At 49.0% G+C, this 23850-nt stretch overlaps 1 protein-coding gene across 2 annotated transcripts in view; it reads right to left on the bottom strand.

Annotated features, from left to right (window-relative positions):
- Positions 1-16535, bottom strand: part of OCA2 (OCA2 melanosomal transmembrane protein) — a 139012-nt gene extending 122477 nt beyond the window's left edge. For both annotated transcript variants that reach the window (XM_054561981.1, XM_054561982.1), the window contains exons 1-5: positions 16306-16535; positions 8348-8446; positions 3861-4049; positions 1513-1570; positions 1114-1186 (exon numbers count right to left, since the gene is read on the bottom strand). In XM_054561981.1, the coding sequence (XP_054417956.1) occupies positions 1114-1186; positions 1513-1570; positions 3861-4049; positions 8348-8446; positions 16306-16535 (649 nt within the window). The remainder of the gene's footprint in view (positions 1-1113; positions 1187-1512; positions 1571-3860; positions 4050-8347; positions 8447-16305) is intronic.
- Between the last annotated feature and the right edge of the window lie 7315 nt (positions 16536-23850).

The following is a 23850-nucleotide window of genomic DNA, read 5'->3' as shown; positions in this document are numbered from 1 at the left end:
GTCCGAGCTCCGGAGCACAGCCAGCCTCCCCTCCCCACCTGGGGACATCAGGAGGAACCAGTGACCTCTGCAGTGTCCGCCCACCCTGCTCCCGCCCCCCCCCCCCGCCGTGATTGGACCCAGATGGCTCCTGCCTCCCTCCCCAGCCAGGCCAAGGCAGCTGAGCTTGAATGAGGTCATCGGCGAGGTCCTGATCTGACAGGATTAGTGTCCTCAGAAAAAGAGGCACCGGCCCTGGCCAGGTAGCTCAGGGGGTTAGAGCATCATCCCGATGCACCAAGGTTGAAGGTTCGATCCTGGGTCAGGGCACATACAAGAAGCAATGAAGGCATCAATAAGTGGAAAAACAGATCGATGTTTCTCTCTCTCTTAATCTCTCTGTCTCCCCCTCCCCTCATCTCTCTCTCTCTCTCTAAAATCAATACATTATAAAAAGAGAGAGACCAGAGAGCTTTCTCTTTCTTTCTCCACACACCAAGGAAAGACCTGTGAGGACGCAGCAACCATGTACAAGCCAGGGAATGAGACCGCACCAAACACAAAACCAGCCACAGCTTGACCCTGAACTCCCAGCCGCCAGAACTGAGACATAAACAAGCTAGTTGAAGCCCAACGATCTGCGATAATTCACTGTGAGCGGTGACGCACACGCTCGGAGTGTCTACCTACACAACACACCTGCCTTTTCACAACAAACTGAAGCAAGAGAAAGCACAACGTGAAGAAACCAAGCAATCACCAGGTCTAGAAAACAGATAGGAAAAGAACCAATAAACTTGAAAATGGATCAGTAGAAATCGCCCAAAGGACGTGGGGAAGGAGGCCACGGAGCAGCATGTTGCAGAGCGGTGGGGACACTGGGCCCTAACCAGATGTGACACGCGGGCAGCCGGCGGCAGCGCTGCCTGGGGAACCTCGCCACCCACCCCACCCCTCATCGCGGGCTCCCTAGCGCTCCTTCCGCCTCGGTCCTGAGGCCGCGTCTTTCCTTAGCATCCTGAGGGCCTCTGCTGTGACGCTGGGCAGCGCTGGGGACAGTTCTCGGTGTCTCTTGGCTGTGTGGCTCGGCCGTGGGCCACCGTCCAGCTCCCGCCCGGCGCTCGGTTCAGATACAGTAGCTCTCCTGTGGCGACACGGCCAGCAGCTGCCAGACCTTCCCTTCGTCCGGATACAGGCTGAACGCGACCTGCAACAGGCAGAGGCATTTCCGGACGGTGAGCGGTGTGGGCGCCGCAGGATTTGCGCCGTTCCCACACCCCGCCACCCCGCGCAAATAAAGGGTGCACTTGGTACGACCCCTGACGTGAGACAACCCGCGGGCAAGCTCTCTGCCTTCGGCGGAGCAGAACCAGCCAGGTCGTCAGGGTCTCCCCCGTGGGACTTGGGACAAGAGCAGCGCAGCGTCGCCAGCCCAGGCCTCCCACGCGCCCTCAGCTTCGCCCCCACGGGAACAGTGGCCCCAGCGCAGGGCCCTGCCGCCCGGCCCACAGCCGAGCTGGGCACCGTACTCACGGAGCACATCACCACGAAGGCAAACAGGCCTATGACCTTCAGCCACCGCGCACAGCGCCTGCAGAGAAAAGGCAGGCCCAAGTCACAGGTCCGCGGCGCGACCCCGTGCTCGTGCGCCCAGACCTGCCAAACCGCGGGCACCTTTCCGAGGCCCCGGAAACCTGACCCTCAGCGCCCGCGTTTGGGATTCTCTCCATAGCGGGGCGGGAAGGATCACACCGTGGGCTGTGGGCCCACCTACTGCCGGGTGGCAAGCGACTTGGTGGGGGGGGGGGGACTAGAGCAACGAAGTTAACCCCAAGTGTTTGCACAAGGCTTCTTGCTGGAGACGCTCCCACGCTCCAGGCCAAGACTTGAAGCCTCAGTGTCCTGGCAACAAGCTCTATCTGGCCTCTCAGATTTGTCTTTGTCAATCATTTTCCTCTGACTTTTCTGCAAGGCGGGGCTATAGATTTGATCATCACATCTACAAACGCCCATAGGCAACCATTGATTCCAGAAGGAAATTGCACCATTGTCATGGGTTGTATCAGCAGAGTCTTTCAAGAATTTCTTAGGAGCCCTGGACGGATAGCTCAGTTGGTTAGAGCGTTGTCCTGATAGGCCAAGGCTGAGGGTTCGATCCCCAGCCAGGGCACATCAGGGCACACACAAGCAGCAACCAAGGAATGCATCAGTAAGTGGAATGACAATTTGACGTCCCCCCCTCCTCCCGCCCCCACTCTCACATTCTTAGGAGATAATTTAGAGACAATCAGGCACAGGCGACCATGGCCCCGAGGCCTGAGATGAACCTGGGCCTAGGCACCGCCACCCCGCCCCCCCCCCCCTCACCAGAACCCAGTCACCTTCCAGCCTTAGGGAGCGCCCCGCGCCCCCCCCCCCCGCGCTCCTGGAGGGCGGAGCCTGGGCTGTGTATGCGCTCTCCCTGAATTTAAAGGGCCACTGTCCCTGGGCCCATGCGTGACCCACGTTTGCAGAATGAAGGAAGTGTATGTTGCGACATCCTTTTTCAAAACCTTTCTGATCCTTCCAAAATGGTAACGCCTTGTTTTGCATTCTCTTAGATTTAAAGGACTTGATGCCCATCATTTCACATCTCCAAATTATGATTCAAACACTTCTATGTAAATGGGCATGAAAAGGACCTTCTTTTGAAAGTACGAAGCATTCATTGAACTGTTCTACATACAAATTTCTTAATGACGATCCAAAATATTTTTTTACAGGCTTCTTCAACGACCGCGCAGGGGACTCTCTAGCCACATGAAAAAAGAACGGCCCTGGGGCTTTTCGTTCAAGGCAACTATTTCCTGGAGCAAAGAAGATAAAACAACCACTGAATGTCAAATCAGAAATGTATTTGATTCTATTTTGCCTCCACGTGGGACAGAGGAGAAAGCTGCCATCTTCTGCAGCTGTGAGCCAGCCAGCTGGGGACAGGTGTTGCCATCCCGGCCACCCTTGGGGCCAGATCCGTGAGACACGCTTTCCCATGATTCACAGACCCTCAGAGCTGATTCGCCAGCCAAGTACTAGGCACGCCTACGAGGGGGGCTGAGGCTGGTTCTTGTGCGGTGGCTCCACGTGGCTGGGACGCTGGTGGGTCCAGATGTGACCGTGGTCCAGCACCAGCAGGGGGCCTGGCGTCACCTTCTGACCCCAGCTGGGCTCACGGGGCCTGCATGACCTCAAGCAAAATCATAACCCTCCTGAGATCCTTTCTGTCATCTTCCTTGGCCGGGAGGATCACAGGACGCCAGAGAAAGGGCACTTTGGGTACAGACGCGTGCCCTTTAGGCATTCACTGCGTCCTGCAAACAGCTTCAGCAAAGGCCGGTCCCCTGATGCCGGGATGCGGTGACGCTCATGCTTGACAGCTGCATAGGGTCTTCTCGTCCGTCTGTGGGCCTTCGCGCTCCCCACGCCCGTGGAAGCCCATGGAAGGCCATGGATCAAGGAGGACACCAGGTGACAAGGAGCGCGTCACAAAGACATGGCTGTCCCTCTGGCCCCTCAGCCACCTCAGATCGGGAATGCGGACCCAGCGGTCCTGGCCCCCAACCTCAGTCTGTCCCTGGAGATGCCACTTTTAAGCACGTCGTTCTCAATAGGATCCTTCCTTCATATAAATGTGCATATGGGGACCCACAGCAGTGGCCACAGCTCAGGGCCACCCAGCGTGCCTTCCAGGAAAAGCGTGAAAACCCCTCCCTCACCTTCACCGTGCCGGCTGGGAAGGGCGTCATGAGGGCGAGACCCCAGCCTCTTCCCAGACCTGCGGGCTGCCCTGTGCGACCATCGCGGCCCTCCCACCCCCGCCACATGGGCACTCCCACACCTCCTACCTCAGCTTCGAAAGGCGGAGCCTGGCGTGAGCACCTTCCAGAAGGTCCCCCTTGTCTGAGGAGGCGGATCTGGAGGAAGCAGCTGCCTCGCTGCCCAGCAGCGACCTCCCCTCCCACTCGGCTGAGCTGTTGTCCCAAGAATCCTCGGCAGTGACGAACTCCGGCGGGTAAACGCGCAGGCTCCGCGACCTGCAAAGCAACATCTGGGGTTATTTTCACAGACAACAAGGCTGCATCTCAGCGGCGGCGTGTGAAACGTAGAGTTCCTCCTGGCTTTGGAGGAGACCGCAGATGCTGTGGGGCTGTGCCTGGTCCCTCTGCACGTCACAGAACACTTGGCTCAAGGGACGTCTGGAGTCACTCGAATCTTCAGAATGAATTGGGGGCCTTCACGAAACATCGGCTTGGCCCTGACTGGGTAGCCCAATGGGTTGGAGCATCATCCCGCTACACCAAGGTTGCGGGTTCGATCCCTGGTCAGGGCACATACCAGAATCAACCAATGAGTGCATTAATAAGTGGAACAACAAATTAATGTTTCTCTCTCTTTCTCTCTTTCTCCTTCCCCCTTCTTCTCTCTCTTTAAAAATCGATCTTAAAAAAAGAAAGGAAAAAAGAAACATCAGCTTGTTCCGAGCTTAGAACTTCCCAATAGAGCTGCTCCTGGCTCCAGCCGGTCGTCACTGCCGACTTGGAGTCCCGCTGCGCAGACACCCTGCTCTGTGCCGGCATCTCCCTGCAGTGGGACAGTAGGGAGGAGGGTCTCCCAGCCCTCCCACCCCACATCCACATGAGGAGGAGCAGGAGCAGGCAATGCCAGTGCTGGGCGACACAGGCCCAAGAACCAGAGCCAAACATAGGATGCCTCAGGGGGAGCCGCACGTCCAGAATTCCACGTGCACGATCCATTTACTGTTGGTGGTGTCCCTGGGCTTCTGAGCAGTTGGCTCAGCACGGAGGCACTTAACTCTAGTAAGGTTGCAGCAAAGCCTAGACTTTGTGCCGCACGGAGTATTCCTGGGACCGCAAGGCTGACAGAAAACAGCCGTGATCTGTCAGAACAAGGGAGGCTCCTCGAAGTCAGCTAGCTCAGCAGGGTGCTGAGATTCTCCTGAACAGCTACTCTGCTTTAGGGCTGGACCATGGCAAGAGAGGAATCGTTTTGCCCTGGCATGCATGGCTCAGTGGGTTGGGCGTCATCCTGCAAAGCAAAAGGTTGTCGGTTCAATTCCAAGTCAAGGCACATGTCTGGGTTGCAGGTGTGGCCCCCACGTAGGGTGCATTCTGTCCCCAATCAGGGCTCATTCAAGAGACAACCAATCAATGTTTCTCTCTTACATCAATGTTGTTCTCCCTCTCTTTCTCCCTCCTTTTCTCTCTATAAATAAATAAATAAAATCTTTGAAAAAGAATAAGAGCCCTGGCTGGTGTGGCTCAGTGGATTGAGTGCCAACCTGCAAACCAAAAGGTCACCGGTTCGATTCCCAGTCAGGGCACATGCCTGGGTGGCGGGCCAGGTCCTGAGTAAGGGGCCTGTGAGAGGCAGCTGATCGATGTATCTCTCACACATCGATGTTTCTCTCCCTCTCTCTCCCCCTTCCCATCTCTCTAAAAATAAATAAATAAAATATTTTTAAAAAGAAAAAGAGAATGGTCTAACTCATAAGGAGATACCCAGAGAAACAAAGTAGGTTGGGAAAAACCAATACGCAACAAGAACAAATGATATGGACAGGGCGGGAGCTTGGAAAATCATCTTTTCTGAGAATTTTGTGACCTGGAACTTCCCGGGCTTGTGAGGAATAAGACCCTCAACTTCTGAGCCAACACAGCTGGAACTCAAACTGGAACTAAGGAAACCGCTTTCTTGGAAGTAGAAAGAGGAGCGTTCATGTCCGTGATCTGAGCGGCCCCGTGCGACAGGGCCTTCTGTGTCTGTGGGAAGGAAAGTTCTCTGCCTCGTCCAGCTCGGCAGCCGCGTGTGCTCACTGGCCACTTGAAATGTGCAACCGCAGGACTGAATTTGCATTTTATTCATTTTCCTGAATTTAACTGTGAGTAACTACATGGAACAAGCAGACACCATGTTGGTCGGTGCCAACGCAGGGCTTGCTCTGGTCCCTGTCCCGTTAGCTGTCTGCTTCTGCCCTCACATCCTGCAAAGGATATGTTCTCTCCTGAAAATATGGGAACCAATGGATGCGATCCTCATAAGCCACTTGATCAAATTAAAACTGCAGCAATGCGCCCCTGTGTTCGTTGCAGCATTACTTACAATAGCCAAACTCTGGAAGCAACCCAAATGCCCATCAAGAGACAAGTAGATAAAGAAGATGTGGTACATTTATACGATGGAATATTACTCAGCTGTTAAAAAGAATGAACTCTTCCCATTTGCAACAGCACGGGTAGACCTAGAGGGTGTTATGCTAAGTGAAATCAGCCAGTCAGAAAAAGACAAGTACCACATGATCTCACTCATATGTGGAATCTAAAAAAAATATGAACGAACAAACAAAATAGAAACAGACTCATAGACACAGAGAATAGACTGAGGGTCGCCAGAGGGGAGTGGTGTTGGAAGACTGGGTAAAAAAAGTGAAGGCATTAAGAAGTACAAATCAGGCCCTCGTTGGTGTGGTTCAGTGGATTGAGCACGGCCTACAAACTAAAGGGTCGTCGGTTCGATTCCCAGTCAGGGCACAGGCCTGGGTTGTGAGCCAGGTCCCCAGCAGGGGGCATGCAAGATGCAATCACACATTGATGCTTTTCTCTCTCTCTTTCTCCCTCCCTTCCCTTCTGTCTAAAAGTAAATAAATAAAATCTTTTTTTAAAAAAAGGTACAAATCCATAGTTATAGAATAGTCCCAGGGATGTACAGCACAGAGAATATAGTCAAGAATATTGTAATAAATATGTATGGTGTCAGGTGGAGGCTGGGAATATCTAGAGGATCACTTTGTAAGTTCTATAAATGTCTAACCACTATTATGCTGTACCCCTGAAACTAAGACAAAATAACATTAAAAGTCAACTATAAGTGAAAAAAATTTTTAATTAAAAAAAAGGCAACAGAATTAAATTCCCAAAAAGAATAGCATTAAAAAATCCTGCCCATAGCCCTGACTGGTGCGGCTGAGTGGGTTGGGCGTCTTCTAGCAACTGAAAAGTCGCTGGTTCGATTCCCGGCCCAGGCACGTGCCTGGGTTGTGGGCCAGGTCCCCGGCGCAAGGTGTGCGCCAGAAAAAATGATTGATGTTTCCCTCTCTTTCTCCCTCCCTTCCCCTCTCTCTAAAAAAAGTAAATAAAAATTGTTTTTAAAAAATCCTTCTCACCACCCACACTTCAGTGAGCTTCATGCAAGAATAAAGAAAGGAAACGTCTGGGAAACCGCGAGGCGGTTTCTGCGAGGCTGGGCCCCGCCCCCGGGGGCCTCCGTGCCCCGCGTGCCCAGGACTGACACACCCCCCAGCGGATTCCCAAGGAATCGTCAGTTCTAAGATGTCTCGGGCCTTAACGGTTCACCAAGTGGATCCAAAGGAAAACATTAGGGGACTGGACGTGCCAAGGGTTTTCAAAGCCATCAATTCGGAGAGGCGGCGGGGAATTAAGTTATCCTCGGTGGCAGGGGCGTGCTGGCCCGTGGCACCGGGGACGAGGAGGACGCGGGCTGGCAGCCGCAGCGGCGGGTAAGTCAGGGCCAGCGCCGCCTAAGGGCAGAGTGTGGCGCTGAGAGCGCAGAAGCAGCGCAAGCTCTTTGGGGGCAGGGCCGGAGGGGTGGGGAACTGGGTTGGGGGCAAATGAAGGCTTCACGAAGGAGGCGACATGTGAGCCCCCTTGAACTTAAAGGGACCGGCCTGGAGGGCAAGGAAGGGGAGGAAGTTCCCCTGGTCAAAGGGTTGGGGGGAGCGGAACTTCTGCAGAGAAACACAACTTGTCATCAAGATTCTCCAGGGGGCAGCCCTGGCCGGAGGGCTCCGTTGGCTGAAGCGCCGTCCTGTGCCCCAAAACGTTGTGGGTTCAATCCCCCATCAGGGCGCATACCAGGGTTGTGGGGGTTGTGGGTTCGATCCCTGGTCAGGGCATGTACAGGAAGCAACCAATCAATGTTTCTCACATGGATGTTTCTTTCTCTCTCTCTGAAATCACTACACATGTCCTGGGATGAGGATTTAGGGGGGGAAAAATGCCCAGACAGCACCAAGGTCCCCGCCGCCCCGCCCCACCAGCTGGGAAGCCCTGGCCTGCAGTCAGCTGTATGCGCACCTGCTGACCCCTCCTGGCAGGGTCATGCCCAAGGTCATGTGGAAATCCCTAAGCCCGCAGGATTCAGGCACTAGAGTCAGGAACAGCTGTGACCTCGAATTGACAAGGAACTGGCAGGGACCCAAGATGTCGGAGACAGGTTCACGTCTAAAGGAGAACTTGTCCAGCCAAGGACAGAGCGCAGAGATTCCTTCACCCTGGCAGAAGGGGGACAAACTCACCCTTTGTCCTGTGAGGAATTCCTCAGCAAAGGAGTGCTCTCCGTCAAGCAGGGCTCTCGGCACCGGGGACTGACGAGCTGGGGCACAGGCGCGTGAGACCTGGAAGACACGGGGAAAGGGGACGGTCACCAGCGCTGGGGTGCGCCCGGCGGCAGGGCGGCCAGAGCCGGCGGCGAGCCTTCCGGGGCGATCAAAGGCGGGTCTGCGCTGGGAAAAGCTGCGGTTTCCGGGGAGCACGTGGGAAACAAACCCCCCTCCCCGTGCAAACCGGGCTGGAAATGCACAGCGGGAACGCGAAGCGGACCAGACGCTGCGGGGCCGGGCGTGCTGTTAGACTCCCGTCAGCCCTCGCGGTGGTTCCAGCCAGACGTATCATTCCAGGCAGAGCTTCCCATCCACAAGCCTGTTCGTTGTTTGATGGGCCCTGTTCTGCCCAGAAAATTCTATTTCCTAAGATCGCAGTGTTTTAAATATCACGCATTGAAAGGCTCCTCATGGTTTCCCTCGGGGAACCAGGCAGCAGAAGTCGGGGCCAACGGAGTCATAATGAAATGAATGAGGGACCTGCTTGATTAGAGCAAAGTCCTGATACGCCAAGGTCACCGGTTCGATTCCCACTCAGGACACATACGAGGATCAACTTTTGAATGCATCAGTAAGTGGGTGGAACAACAAATCGATGTTTCTCTCTCTCTCCCCCTTCTTCTCTTTAAAATCAATACATTTTTTAAAAGTAAAAATAAAAGAGCCTCAGCTGGTGTGGCTCAGGGGACTGAGTGCCGGCCTGTGAACCAAAGGGTCGCCGGTTCGATTCCCAGTCGGGGCACACACCTGGGTGGCAGGCCAGGTCCCCAGTAGGTCCCCAGTAAAATTTAAAACTTTTAAAAAAAATTTTTTAAAAAGAAATGAAAGGGGCGGGATGTTCTCCAGGGGACAGAAGCCGCAGCGTAAGCAAAACAAAGGTCCACGCCCCTTGGGGTGCCCCTCTGCCGTGCTGGCCTGTCCCCTACGGGAGGGGCCACCACACACCCATCCAAAGCACGAGCTATTCCAGAGGAGGGTCACTGCAGTCACAACGGAGCCCACCAGCACGTACGGTCACCCTCATCAAAGGACGCCTGACTTTATTGTTGACACTATCACAGACGTCCCTCGTTTCCTCCCTGCTTTGCCCACCTCCACCCCGCCCACGGCCCACCCCCCGCTTTCACCACATTGTTGTCTGAAGGACACATGGCATTTAGAGGCAACCAGTTTTTCATGAGAAGTCCAAAGAACCATATTCATTCCTAATTATTGGGCATATGTCATTTTATTTTATTGATTTAAGAGAGAGATCGATTAGTTGTCCCACATATGGATGCATTCATTGGTTGCTTCTTGCATGTGCCCTGACCAGGAATCGAACCCGCAACCTTAGTGTATCAGGGCAATGCTCTAACCAACTGAGCTAGCCAGCCAGGGCTGGGATCAAAAAAAGCCTGGAATTTATTTATAGAAAACTGTATATTTATTACCTGTTAAACTTCAGTCACCTTCAAAGCACTATCCATTTGATGCAATACACCTATTGAGACATTTTGTCCACTGTTCAAAACAGTATTTGAAATTGTCAATTTTGATGCCTTTTAGTGCCTTTTTTGTTTGTTTGACCTCTTCCAACCTTTGCACATCAGCAAAATATTTCCCTTTGAGGACTTTTTTCATCCGGGGAAACAAAAGTAAATCATTTAGAATGAGATCGGGTGAGTAGGGAGGGTGGGGCATGGGGGTCCTGCTGTTTTTGTCAAAAACTGCTGAACACTCAGCGCAGTGTGGGCAGGTGCGCTCGTAAATCACCCATCATGCAATAGGCAAACGCATTGGTAGAGTCTTAAAAAAAAATTCACCAAAGCCGAACGCAGCCTCTCACCACAACACCAGCTAATTCCGCTGATACCGATGGGTGTCTGGAACACTCACCTAGCGGGGGAAGCCTGGACTACAAGGGGCCCGCCTCCAGAAGATAATTCCAGTTTTTTGGGGTCCCCCCATAGCTCATTTTATAAGCGAGAACATTGCCTTTCCTGACAAAGCCCAGGCCACACACAGCTGCCAGGATGCTGTGAAACACTGACTTGGGGAAATAATGGTGACTCACACCAAAAATACAAAGCAAAGTGGAAATTTGAAGGAAAAAAATTTTATTTATTTTTGAGACACAGAGAGAGAGAAGGGGAGGGAGAAACAGCAGTTTGTTGTTCCACTTCTTGATGCATTCATTGGTTGATGCTTGTTAAGTGCCCTGACCGGGGATCGAACCTGCAACCTCGACATATGCTCCAACCAACTGAGCCACCAGACCAGGGGTAAAGAAAAATATTTCCAATCACTCTCTTTTCCTCATTCAACCTGTGACACAGACCATAAGACTCTGCTCTCACGGATGAATGAAGCCAGAGCCCCCGGCTTTGTCTGTCCCAGGCCAGCAAGGGTCCAATGGGCACAGCCTCTGGGCAGCCTTGGGCACTTCCTACAGGAACACAGACGGCTGAGGACCCTGTCGTCCTGGGCTTTCACGGGGTGCACCAATGCCCCACCCAGCAGCAATGAGAGCAGAGAACCGAAGATGAATTCCGCCTGGGGATTTCATACTGAGAGCACTTTGTGCTGTTCAAACTGGCCTAACGCTTTAGTTGGGCTTTTTTTTTTTAATCCTCACTGGAAGGTTTGTTTTTATTGATGAGAGGAAGGGGAGGGGAGTGGAGAAGAGGGGAGGGGAGGGAGGGGAGGGGAGGGGAGGGGAGGGGAGAGACAAATGTCAATCGATTGCCTCCCATCCGCCCAGACCGGGGATCAAACCGGCAACCTTCTGTTCCACGGGGGCGACACTCCAACCAACTGAGCTACCCAACCAGGGCTTTAGCTGGGCCTCTTAAATCTCCCTCTCTCATAACTGCAAACCCAAAGGGCCTCAAGTGCATTTAGATATGTGTCTCAAAGAATCAACTAATATCTGGGTGTCTCTGCCCCGCCCCCCGCCCCGGGCGGCTGGTACTGCGCGTTTCTGGGAGAGCTGGCGGTAACCCGACCGCGCTCTCGTGATTTACCCACCCTGAGCTTCCATTTTCTCAGTCATACGATGTATATTGCAGGGGGGGAAAGCCAGTTTTGTTGCATGAGCTAAAGAGATGCAAATGGAAAACAGAAAGATAGAGTCTGGCTGTTGATTCCATGATTTCCATTGGACTGGGCGCCCCGCGTGAGTGGTTGCTATGTTATTTCCACCACGTTTTATCTGGCACCTTAGGTGGTACCCAGGTCATTGTAGGTCCCTAATAAATACTTCATAATGAGTGAGTGAAACCCCAGTCACCGTAGCTTATTTGAATGAGATTGGCTTTTTGACGCAAATAAAACAGTTTTCTAAACCATGAAATCAATGATGTGCTTACAGAGACCCCTGGGCCACGGACCTGCAAAGAGCCCTGAGCAAGTACCGCCCACCGGCTCTCGCGTGGCTCAGGGCAGCGGCCCAATTCGCAGCGCGGAGAATTCACCTCCTTGCCCTGAAAGAGGAAAATTCCAAATGCGGAAACGTCAAAAGAACCTTTTATTTTCTCTGAGGGGGCCACAACTGGGTGATCTCATTACTGAACATTCCCGCTGCATTTTGCATACACCAGGTATTTTATAACTGTAGTAAAGTGCACAGGGAGTGTTTTCTAAGCTCCGTTATATTCAGTTATGTTTCTAAAGAGCCGAAAATATCAGTGAGTTTCTCAAGGAAATTTCCCAAAGAGACTTCAGGGTGTTCCAAATTGAAACTTAATTCGACACTGTCCAGATATTATTTTCTGTTGTTTGCTCACAGAATCCCTGACCGGCAGTCCTAGAGGATGGAGAACTCCAAACTGCACATAGAGAAGAGATGGCATTGCCCAAGAAACACGTTTTCCAGAGTCTGGAGATAAAAAGAGCAGTCATTGGCCCTGGCTGGGTGGCTCAGTTGGTCAGAGCATCATCCCAATATGCCAAGGTTGTCAGTTCGATTCCCGGTCAGGGTACATACAAGAATCAACCTAAGAATGCATAAACAAGTGGAATAATGAATCTCTCTCTCTCTTTCTCCAATCCTCTCTCTCTAAAACCAATCAATCAATAAATAATGGTACGGAATTTCCTAAAAAAACTAAAGACGGCACCGCCTTTTGATCCACCAATCCCACTGCTAGGATTATAGCCTAAGAATCCTGAAACACCAATTCAAAAGAACCTCTGCACCCCAATGTTCATAGCAGCATTATTTACAATAGCCAAGTGCTGGAAATAGCCTAACTGTCCATCAGTAAATGAGTGGGTCAAAAAACTGTGGTACATTTACACCATGGAATACGACACAGCAGAAAGAAAGAAGGCGCTCTCCTTCCCTTCGCGACTGCATGGATGGAACGGGAGAACATTGTGCTAAGTGAAATAAGCTAGGCGGTGAAAGACAAACACCATATGCTCTCACCTGTTAATGGAACCTAATCAGCAAAACAAACAAATAAGCAAAACAGAACAGGAGACATGGGAATAAAGGACAGTGAACAGTGGGGAGGCATGGAATGGCGGAAGGAAAGGGAAGGGGCAAGTCAAAGAAAATGAACAGAGGATTCATGGGCACGGACAATGGGTGGGGATTGATCGTGGGGGGGGCGGGGCAGGGGAGAGCAATGGGGAAAAAGGCGGGGCAAGTGTAGCTGAATAACAACTTAAGAAAATAGATAAAGGATCTCCTCTAGTCACAGAGACCAAAATAAACTGTGAACATATTAAATAAGTAATTGACCTTAAAAAATAAAATAAAATAAAATAAAATAAAATAAAATAAAATAAAATAAAATAAAATAAAATAAAAATGGCAGTCCTCAGAACTGAAAGCCTAGCATTTTCTTTTATGACCTGATTAAGGTAGAAAATACTGATGAAATCTATATCTTCCCTGACCTTTTCTCCTTCTGAAAAAAAGGAATCACATTGACATTTCTGACTTCACATCTAAGCCTGGGTGCTTTCAAAATTCACAAAGTTTAACAGTATCTATTTTCCCCTGTGAAGCCGGAAGAGAAATGTATCTGCCGGGAAGGACTCCTTGTGGTCACATGGACCCAAATTCATAGCCAGAGTCCAGCAGTCATTGTTGACACGCCTCTTACAGACGCTGCATTTCGGAGAGAAGCCACAGGCAGAGCTTCGGCCTCCTGCGCTGGGCTCCTGCCGACTGAATCAGCTCCTATAAGCTCCTGGTTTCCTCTTCAGCCAATGGACTGAAACATCCCTCCCCCTCACCCCGATCCAATCAGAACTGCAAAATTATATCCTCACTGGCACCTAAACCAACCAATCAGAAATGAACTATAACAACCAATCAGAACTGCATGATTTGGACCAATCAGAATTTTATGAATTTGGAAACCTCGTTTGCATAAAATTGGACCAGCTGGGAACCTGGGTGGGAGCTTTGTCTAAATTAAAGGCAGCCTCCCATCTGTTTCAAGGGGGCTCATTTTGTAAACTCTTTGCCTGGTAAATTTTCTCCTTTAATGCTCCTCTCTGGGAATTTTTGTCAATGCCCCCAGGTCTCAATAACTCTGTACGGATTTGCAAAACTGATAGGTGCTTGTAAGTTTATAAGTGGGTGATATTTATCTGTAATAACTTGAAAACTCCAGAAGAGGGGAACACATAAAACAGTTGTATATAATTCTATAATTTAGAGATAGCAGCTGTTAACCTCCTTCCAGTCCCTTTGTCTACATATAAGTGAGTTTTTTAAGTCAAGTTCAAAGAAAAAATCAAAATATACCGTGAGACAAATTAAAATGAAAACACAACAAACCCAAATCTATGGGACACAGCCACAGCAGTTCTAAGAGGAAAATTCATAGCAATACAGGCCTACTTAAAGGGGGGGAAAACACATAAAACAAAAATTCCAACAATACACCTAAAGGAACTAGAAAAGAATAAATAAAGCCTAAAGTAAGTAGAGAGAAGGAAATGTAAAAATGAGAGTGAAACTAAATGAAATAGAGTCTATAAAAAATATTTAAAAGGTCAACTAAACTGAAAGCTGGTTCTTTGAAAAGATAAACAAAATTAATAAACCTTCAGTCAGACTCATGAAGAAAAAAGAGAGAGGGCTCCGATTTATTGAAAATCAGAAACAAAAGAGCTGACGTGACCACCAAGACCACAGAAATACAAAGGATTATTTTTAAAAAATACTACAATTAAATGCCAACAAATTGGACAAACTTCTCATCCAAATTGGAAAGGAAGTGAAAGATTCTTAGAATAATACAATTTTCCAAGACTGATTCAGGAAGAAACAGAAAATTTGAACAGATAACTATTAACAAAATCAAATCAGATGGCCAATAGACGTATGAAAAGATGCTCAGTGTTACTAATCAGAGAAATGCAAATTAAAGCCACAATGAGTTATTATCACCTCATACCTGTCAGAATCAACAATAAATCAACAAACAACAAGTGCTGACGAGGATGTGGAAAAAAAGTGAACCCTTGTGCACTGTTGGTGGGAATGCAGGCTGGTGCAGCCGCTGTGGAAAGCAACAGCCAAGATATGAAAACATCCTATGAGTCCATGGACAGACAACTGGATAAAGAAAATTGGCACACGTAGGCAATGGAATATTACTCAGTCAGAAAAAGAATGAACTCTTACATTTGCAACAGTATGAATGAAGCTAGAGGGTATTGTGCTAAGTAAAATAAGTCAGACAGAGAAAGACAAATGCCACGTGAGTTCACTTATATGTGGAATTTAAAAAACAAAAGAAATGAGCAAACGAAACAGAGAGAGAGACTCATAGACACAGAGAATGAACGTATGGTTTCCAGACTGGGGAGAGTTGGGGGCTGGGTGAAAAAACATGATGGGACTGAGAAGTACAAATTAGCAGTTATAAAATTGTCACAGGGATGTAAATTACGGCACAGGGAATATAGTAAATAATACTGTAATAACTATATGTAGTGGCAGCTGGTGCTAGACGTATCGGGGTGAGCACTACCTAAGAAATATAAATGTATAACCACTTTGTTGTAAACCAGAAACTAATAGAATATTGAATGTCAACTGTAACTGAAAAATTAAAATTTTTTTAAAAACTAGAGCTATAGGCATTCACATGGCTGAATCTCAAAAACACGTTGAGGAAAAAGAGCAAGTCACAGTTTCACCATTTGCAAAACGAGAGCATGTGTCAAATAGTGATTCACAAACACGCATGCGCATTGGTGAGATGGTCTGTAGTTCTGGATGGGCCTAACCCTGGAGTAGGGAGGGGGTAGGACCGTGGCAGGGGGCGGGGCCATGCACACACTTTATGCATTTCTGTGATGCTCTGCGTGTGACAATGACAAACTGTTGGTGCGTAGATCAGGATTCTGGTTGAACAACAGCCCAGAGCAGGGGACAAGCCCACCCCTATCTGCAAGGTAACAAAGACACTCACAGGATACTACTTTTATATCTATTTATTGTTTTTGCGTTGGTAACTCTTGATGAGTTTATGAAAAGTTTTTCTTTCTTATGTAAATCCAGATTTTTCTGACATGAAAACCAATATTCAATTGATTAATTGATATATTTATAGTAATAAAATGATATATTTGTAGGAATAAAATATATCTGGGCCTATGATGTAATATGCTTTTAAATTCATGGAACACATTTAATGCCTTAAATAATACGGTAAATGCTAAATCTTCCTGCTAAAACTCTTTTCTATTTTTATTACCTTTTGAATATACATTAACCACATTTTAGAGGGAGCATTCCTTCAAGACAGGCCACGGAATAATGTGTGGCAATCTTTCCCACAAAAAATGCGATGGAGTTATGTTCATGGAAATGCAGTGTCTGTGAATTCTGATTTTACAAGATAAAACCATTTTAAACTCACCTCCGCTCCGTGAGGAAGGAACCAAACTCCTGGCCCACAGGAGCCCAGCAGCTCTGCCCGGCCGGCCCGCTGGGGTACGGGCTCAAGGGGCCCACCCCGCTGCCTCCCTGCTGTGGCCCCCGGTGGCCGGCGGCGAGTCCCAGGCCAGTCGGCGTGGGAGCAGACGTCTGATGGAGCTCCACTTCCAGGGCCCCGGAGGTCAACCTGCTGCCTTCCTTTTCCAGATGCATGGCCCGTTGTCACACTTCTCACTGCGGTCAGCCAGAAAGAAGCCACCATTAATGACAAGCATCCTGGGAATATCGTTTGCACGTTGGGGAATTGATACTTCTGAGCCAAACAACAGAAAGGCCTTTTTTGAGAGAATGAGAAACATCGATTTGTTGTTCCACTTACTGATGTGTTCATTGGTTGCTTATTGTATGCGCCCTGACTGGGGATCGAACCCACAACCTTGGCGTATCCTGATGACACTGTGATCAACTGAGCTACCCCGCCAGGTCTCTCTTAGAGTGAAGCCCACCCAATGTCCCAGCATTCCAATGTCACACAGGAGACAGTGTGTGCTCCTCTCTGAAGACAAACATTTTAGGCCACCAGCCTCAGTATTCAACAACTGGTCATTCATTAGGCAAGCCGTGATGTGTGCACATGACAAAATACGAGGCAACCGTGAAAATGCTCTAGAAAAGTATTTATTGATATTGGGGAATGTTAAGGATTGGGGCAGGGGGAATGTCGGTACTGGGGTATTTTTCTTGAGATGTATGTGTTGTGTGCATAGAACAGAATCCAGAAAGACCCAGCTTCCACGACGTGGCTCCCTCTGCTGCAGCAGAGTCAGGTGACTGGGGCCCTCTGGTTTGCTGTCCCCGGTTGCAGAGCGGTCCAGGGTCACTGTGAGCTTTGGTTGGGTGGGCGCTGCCGCAGTGAGGAGCAATGCGCATGCTCATGGGTGGACTGAGGACAGTTCACGACTCTTCCCCCGCTAGTCACCCCATTCACACAGTGGCTCTGAATGCCCCATGGTCACACATTCGGGAGGACCTGGGATGAGAGGAAATTCAAAGCGAGTACAAGTAAGTGGCTCATGTCTACACTGAGTATGTGGGGACGCTGAACGCCCGCGAAGCCACACTTCCTGGCGGAAGCAGAATTTCCTGTAGAAACAGGAAGGAAGCAGCACTTGGAAGAAACCCAGAGGGTGAAGGTAGTCTTGCTACTTCCTTCCTGAGACGATCTTCCTGCTTTAAGGCACCGTTTAGGATACAAAGGACTTATTCTCCCGTAGGCAGAAGGCTGGAGGCATTGGTCGAATGTGATCGTGTTAAAAAGAGAAATGGAAACATTCGAGTTAGTTCCACGCCATGTTTCCTTTGTCTGGTAAGAACAAAACACATACACACATGAGCTGCAGAATCAAAGTCTGCAAATTCTGTGATTTCACATACAAGTCAATATTCACATTTGCATTTTATTGAGTTGATGTTGCACAATAGAAAATGAGTAAAATTCATGCAAATAATTTCAATTTTTATTTTTATTTTTACTTATTTTTAGAGACGGGAAGAAAGAATCATCAATGTGTGAGAGATACATGGATCAGTGGCCTCTCACACATCCCTAACTGGCCCACAACTGAAGCATGTGCCCTGACTGGGAATCGAACCAGTGATCTTTCAGTTCACAGGCCAGTGCTCAACCGCTGAGCCACACCAGCCAGGCAATTCTTTTTACTCACCCAAGGATATATCCATTGATGAGAAAGAGAGAGCAATATTGATTTGAGAGAGAATATTGGTTGCCTCCCATATGAGCCCCAACCAGGGATTGAACCTGCAACCTAAGCATGTGCCCTGATCGAGGATCGAATCCTCAACCTTCTGGTATATGGGACAACACTCCAAACAACTGAGCCACACCAGCGAGGGTAATAACTTAAATTTTTATTTTTTCTTTCCTTAGAATAACGACATTAAAGAGCAATTTAAAAACACTATGACAAGTCGAGAGAGAGACTGGAAGAAGAGAAAAGCTTCCTCGTTTAGCGCTGGTAGGGACCCTTTTTCCTGCTTCCGGAACAAGGGGCCGCACGTGTTCATTCCGCACTGGGTCCCGCCAATTACGGCGTCCGTCCTGCTGGGCGTTTGGAGAGGTACCTACTTTCTCCACCGTCATCTTTAGGAGCTTCCGCAGACTCCGGCCGCCTGGGGACAGGCCACCAGAAGACACCTCCCACCCTGACAACGACAACAAACACCAACATGCTTCCTGGCTCCGTTCCTCCGTTCCTCCAAGATCTCAGTCCCAGCCCTCGGTCTGTGTCTCTCTGTCCGTTCATCGTTATTTTTGGCTGTGACACCTGTAGAGATGGTGCCCTCACAGCCCAGGCTCCTGTGTTATCCAAACACCCCCATGCGTCCCCACTCCCCCTTCTCAGCAGGGATTCCATGGTCCATCAAATGCCCTCTTAGTTACCGCTTCTTGCATTCTGTCAAGCTCTTCTGATGTCTGATAACACATTATCAGCCCTGGCTGGTGCGGCTCAGGGGATTGAGCGCTGGCCTGCGAACCAGAGGCTCGCTGGTTCAATTCCCAGTCAGGGCACCTGCCTGGGTTGCCAGGTTAAAGTCCCCAGTAGGGGGCGCACGAGAGGTAACCCCACATTGCTGTTTCTCTCCTCTTTCTCCCTCCCTTCCCCTCTGTCTGATATAAAATCTTTTTAAAAATTTTCACAAACGTGGAGCTTAAAACAGCACACTGATGACCTCAGAGTTTCTGTGGGTCAGGGGTCACAGGGACAGGCCTAACTGGGTCTTCTGCTTGTGACCTCAAGGCGGCGTCAGGTTTTGTTCTCATCTGGAGGCTCGGCTGGGGAAGAGTCCCCTTTGGGGCTCGCTCTGCGTTAGCAGAATCCACACGCTGGTGGCTGCTGGACTGGGGGGCCTGGCTTCTCCCTGGCTGTCAGCCGGGGGCCACGCTGAGCTCTCCGAAGCCACCCTCACCTCCTACAGGCCTCTGTGCCAGGTGGCTTTCCCTGCTCATGTCACCAAACACCAGCGAGAGTCTCCAGAGCGAGTGGACTGGCAGGATTTCATACAGTGTAACGTGATCCCGGAAATGACATCGCGTCCGCCATGTTGGGCATAGTCTATCGGCCGGAAGCCACTTGCAGGTCCCACCCTCAGGACTCAAGGGCAGGGGATCACACAGGAGCACGAACACCAGGTGGTGGGGATCCCGGGGCCACCCACAGCAAACCACAGCCCCGTCGCGCCCGCTCTGTGCCCCTGCTGAAGCAGCTGACTTGTCGTGGAGAAGCCGCGGACTGGCCTGGCCCCGCCTCTGCGTGCCCAGCGCTTCCCAGCATGCACTGCGCCCCCAGGGCGGCTCCCGCGCGCGCTCTCCCCAACGTCCCTCCTCGGCCCCCGGTGCAGCCTCCCTGCTTTTCAGTCTCGGCCGTGACCTGCCTCTGCCTTTTACACCGAGGAAATCAGCCAAGGCCTGAGAAGGCACTAGAAGCAATTCTGAGTATGGAAGCACAGAAACTGGTTCTGTGGGAGCTGCGCATGCTGGGAAACTAACCAAACGCCTGAGATGATTGACAGCAGCAGAACCCCCACGACCGAGGCTGAGGGGCAGAGGAAGACGGTGAGTGTGGAAACCATGGCGGGCCTTTCTGGAAGGAGCTGGAGCCCCTGAAGAGATACCCTCTAAAGCAGGGCAGAATGGGCAGAAGGACTGGCTTCTTCCTCCCTCCCTCCCCAAAGCTCCCAACAAAGCCTCCCTCTGGCCCAGCCCGGCGGGACCAGGGGCTCCAAGCTGGAACCAGACACGGAGATTTGAACAGAGTTCAGGGAAGAGCAAAAAGTCCCAGGACTGGCACAGTGACAAAACTAGAAGCGATGAGAAAAACAAAACAGCCAGTCTCCAGAGACCCACCTGCTTGCAGTCCTACTAGATGCACTGGTACCCGCCTGCTCTCTCCTGCTCCCACTGCCATTGTTGCAATTCTCCCCTTTTCCCCCTGAATCGCTCAGCAAGCTTGCAAACAGATTGTCGTATCTGCCAAGGCTAAAGGGGTGCGTCTCGGGACTTCTGCTCCCAGGAACAAAGAATAGACCTGCTTTTCCCACTTGGTCCCGCTAAGTATGATGAAAACCTGACATTTTATCTGAAACGCCCGTTAAAAGACTCTGAAACGTGGAGAGAAGGTGGCAAACCAATTAGGGACCCAAGAAATGATGCCACAATGAGGCCGCTGGGATTTGATTACCTCTCGCATACACCAGACAGGGTGGTGAAGAGGCCAGCAACCCGGAGCCTCCAACAGATGGAGGCCAAAAAAAAATCCCCCAAGAAACACCTGCCCCCTCTCTAGCCAAAAGAGTGGTAAAGGGGCAGCCTAGAAGTACAGGAAACTTTTAGACAATTGCAACTGTACTGCAGCCAAACACTGAAGGCCCTCATCCACCCAGGACAGTGAAGGGCAAGGGGAGAGCCCCAGTCCTACCCACACTGGGCTACCATAGGGGACCTATTCCCCATCCCACAGGGTGGCATCAGAGAGGGCAGGCAGGGAGCTGGGACACTCACCTCTGCCCCGCGCTTAGGGGTCCCGCTACTCCCCGCACGCACCCCACCCCCATGTAGGTGGAGGCCACAGGGATGGGGTCGACTCCACCTCCACACTGCAGTTGTTGAGATGGTGGTCAAGTGGAGAGTCAGGACTTTCGCTGCTGCTCAGTGGCAATGAGACCACCAGGGGGTGTCACTGGAGGCCACATGAGGAGGAGTAAGGAGGTGCCTTTCTCCCTCTCAGCAAGGCGGTGGCAACAGAGGCCCAGTGGGGGCCCAGTGGGGAGCTAGAGCTCCCACCTCCATCCAGCAATAATGGAGTCCTTCCCCATCTTGATGCCAACTGAGGCCAAAAGGGGAACTTGGACTTCTAACCGCAACTGGTAGCAACGAAGCAGCCCCCGGCCCTTCTGTTGGAGTGGTGCCAGAGAATCCAGCTGAACAGGAAGTTTAAGTAGGAATTAGAGCCTCGTGATGTTCAAAATATGCAGGTTTTAATAAAAAAAAAATCACCTGTCACAGTAAAAAAAAAGAAATGAACGTCTCAACTTGAAAGGAAATAGATGACAATACCAAGATGAGATATATTACAATTGTTTGGCAAAGATGTTTAAGGCAGCCAACATTAAAATGCTTCAACAAGAAACAACAACACACTTGGAACAAATGAAAAAACAGGAAATCTCTGCCAAGAGCAAAATGGGACCAGAAAACACAATAGCATAATTAAAAACTCTATAGATGGGCTCAACAACAAAATGGAGAAAATGAGTAAAGAATTGTTGACTGGAAAGATAGAACAATAAAAATTACCTAATATGAGAAAAAAGTTAACAGACCCTCAGAGACCTCTGGGACTATAACAGAAGATATAACATTCATGTAATCAGAATCCCTTAAGGAAAAATGAAAGGAAGGAAGGAAGGAAGATTATGTAGCTGAAAAAGTATTTGAAGAAATAATGGCTGAAAACTCTCCAAAAACACATAACTTACAGATCCAAGGAATTAACAACCCAAAGAAGATAAATCCAAAGAAATCTACACCAAGACATGATCGTAGTCAAATTCCTGAAAACTAAAATAAAACAAAAAATAATCTTGTAACCAGCAAGAGAGAAATAACAATGCATCTGCAGGAAGAAAACACTTCAAATAACAGTAACCATGGAGGCCAGAAGTGGCTCAGTATTTTTCAGGTAATGAAAGCAAAGAACTGCCAACCGAGAATCCTATACCTAGTGAAAATATCCTTCAGGACGGAGTGGGAAATCACAACATTCTTAGATGAAAGAAAGCCAGGAGACTTTGTTGCCAGCAGACCTATCCTCAAAGAATGGCTAGAGGAAGTTCCCTAAACAGAAAAGAAAAGACAAAAGAGTGAATTTTGATGCATAGGGAAGTAAAAAAGAACAGAAACAGGAAAAATATGGGTAAATACATGTTCCCTCTCCTCTTGAATTTTCTAAATTATGTTTGATGCTTGAAGCAAAATTTATAACACTCTCTCATGTGGTTATCGATGTATGTAGAGAAACTACTTCAGACAATTTTTTAACAAATGAGGAAGTAAAAAAGGTGTAGAAGAAGGTAATTTCTAGATTCTACTCAGACTTATAAAATGATGACAACAGTAGCATGACAAGTAATATATGTGTAACTTAATACCTATAGCAACTACTTTTTAAGAAACTATTAAAGAGATACACTTTAAAATATTACAGATAGCCCTGGCTGGTGTGGCTCAGTGAATTGAGTGCTGGCCTAGGAACCAAAGAGTCACCTGTTCGATTCCTGGTCAAGGCACATGCTTAGGTTGCAGGCCAGGTCCCCAGTATGAGGCACGTGAGAGGCAACCACACATTTATGTTTCTCTCCCTTTCTTTCTCCCTCCCTTCCCCTCTCTCTAAAAATAGATAAAGTAATTAATTAATTAAAAAATAAAAAATATTATAGATAAACTAAAATGGAATTGTAAAATATCTTCACATAATCCACAGTCCTAAAATATAAGTGGTCTGAATACAACAATTAAACACAGACATTGAAGAAGCCTATTAAAAAACATCACTCAAGTATGTGCAGTCTATAAGAGATTCATTGCACAAAAAGAATATACCATATTTTGCTGTGTATAATGCACACCCATGTTTTGTGCACATTATACACAGGATTATTATACCCATTATTATATCCATGGTACATACTAGTAATCATTATGCCCATATATAGTATACATCCTTAATTTTCCCTCAAAAATTTAGGCAAAAAAGTGCACCTTATACACTTTTAGGGGCAGGTAGAGCAAAAGTAAAGACTGAAAAAGACATATCATTCAAACACTAATCCAAAGAAAGCATGAGTGACTGTATTGATACAATATACAGTAGACTTCAGAGCAAAAACCATTACTAGGGGCAGAAAGAGACTTTAGATAATGTCAAAAGGATCAATTTGTCCAAAAGAAGACAAAGAAATCTTCAGTGTGTATGCTCCAAACAGCAGAGCTGCAAAATATGTGATGCCAAACTAATGGAACAGAACAGAGAAGGGGACTTGTAAAGTAGTGTAGTTGGAGATTTCATTTCTCTCTTAGCAACTGATAGAACAACGAGACAGAGAAAATCAGCATGGATACCAAACTGAACACCATCAACCAACGGGATCTGATATTTATTGAACATTCCACCCAACAAGAGCAGACCATTGAAGTTCCCACAGAAGATATAACAAGATAGACCACACCTTGGGCCACCAAACAAACCTCAACTAATTTAAAAGGCTCTGGCCACCAGGTGGTTCAGTGGTTGAAGTGTCATCCCATACACAAAAAGGTTGCAGGTTCGATTCCTGGTCAGGGCATGTACCTAGATTGTGGGTTCAATCCCCATTCGGGGTGCATGTGGGAGGCAACCAATTGATGTTTTTCTCACATTAATGCCTTTCTCTCTCTTTCCCTCCCTCTCTC

This window comes from Pteronotus mesoamericanus, unplaced genomic scaffold (assembly GCF_021234165.1).
Source record: "Pteronotus mesoamericanus isolate MK-2021 breed Mesoamerican mustached bat unplaced genomic scaffold, CSHL_Meso_final scaffold_582, whole genome shotgun sequence".
Classification (NCBI taxonomy): domain Eukaryota; kingdom Metazoa; phylum Chordata; class Mammalia; order Chiroptera; family Mormoopidae; genus Pteronotus; species Pteronotus mesoamericanus.
Note: the sequence above shows the minus strand (reverse complement) of the source record. Positions and strands in the feature narration are given on the sequence as shown.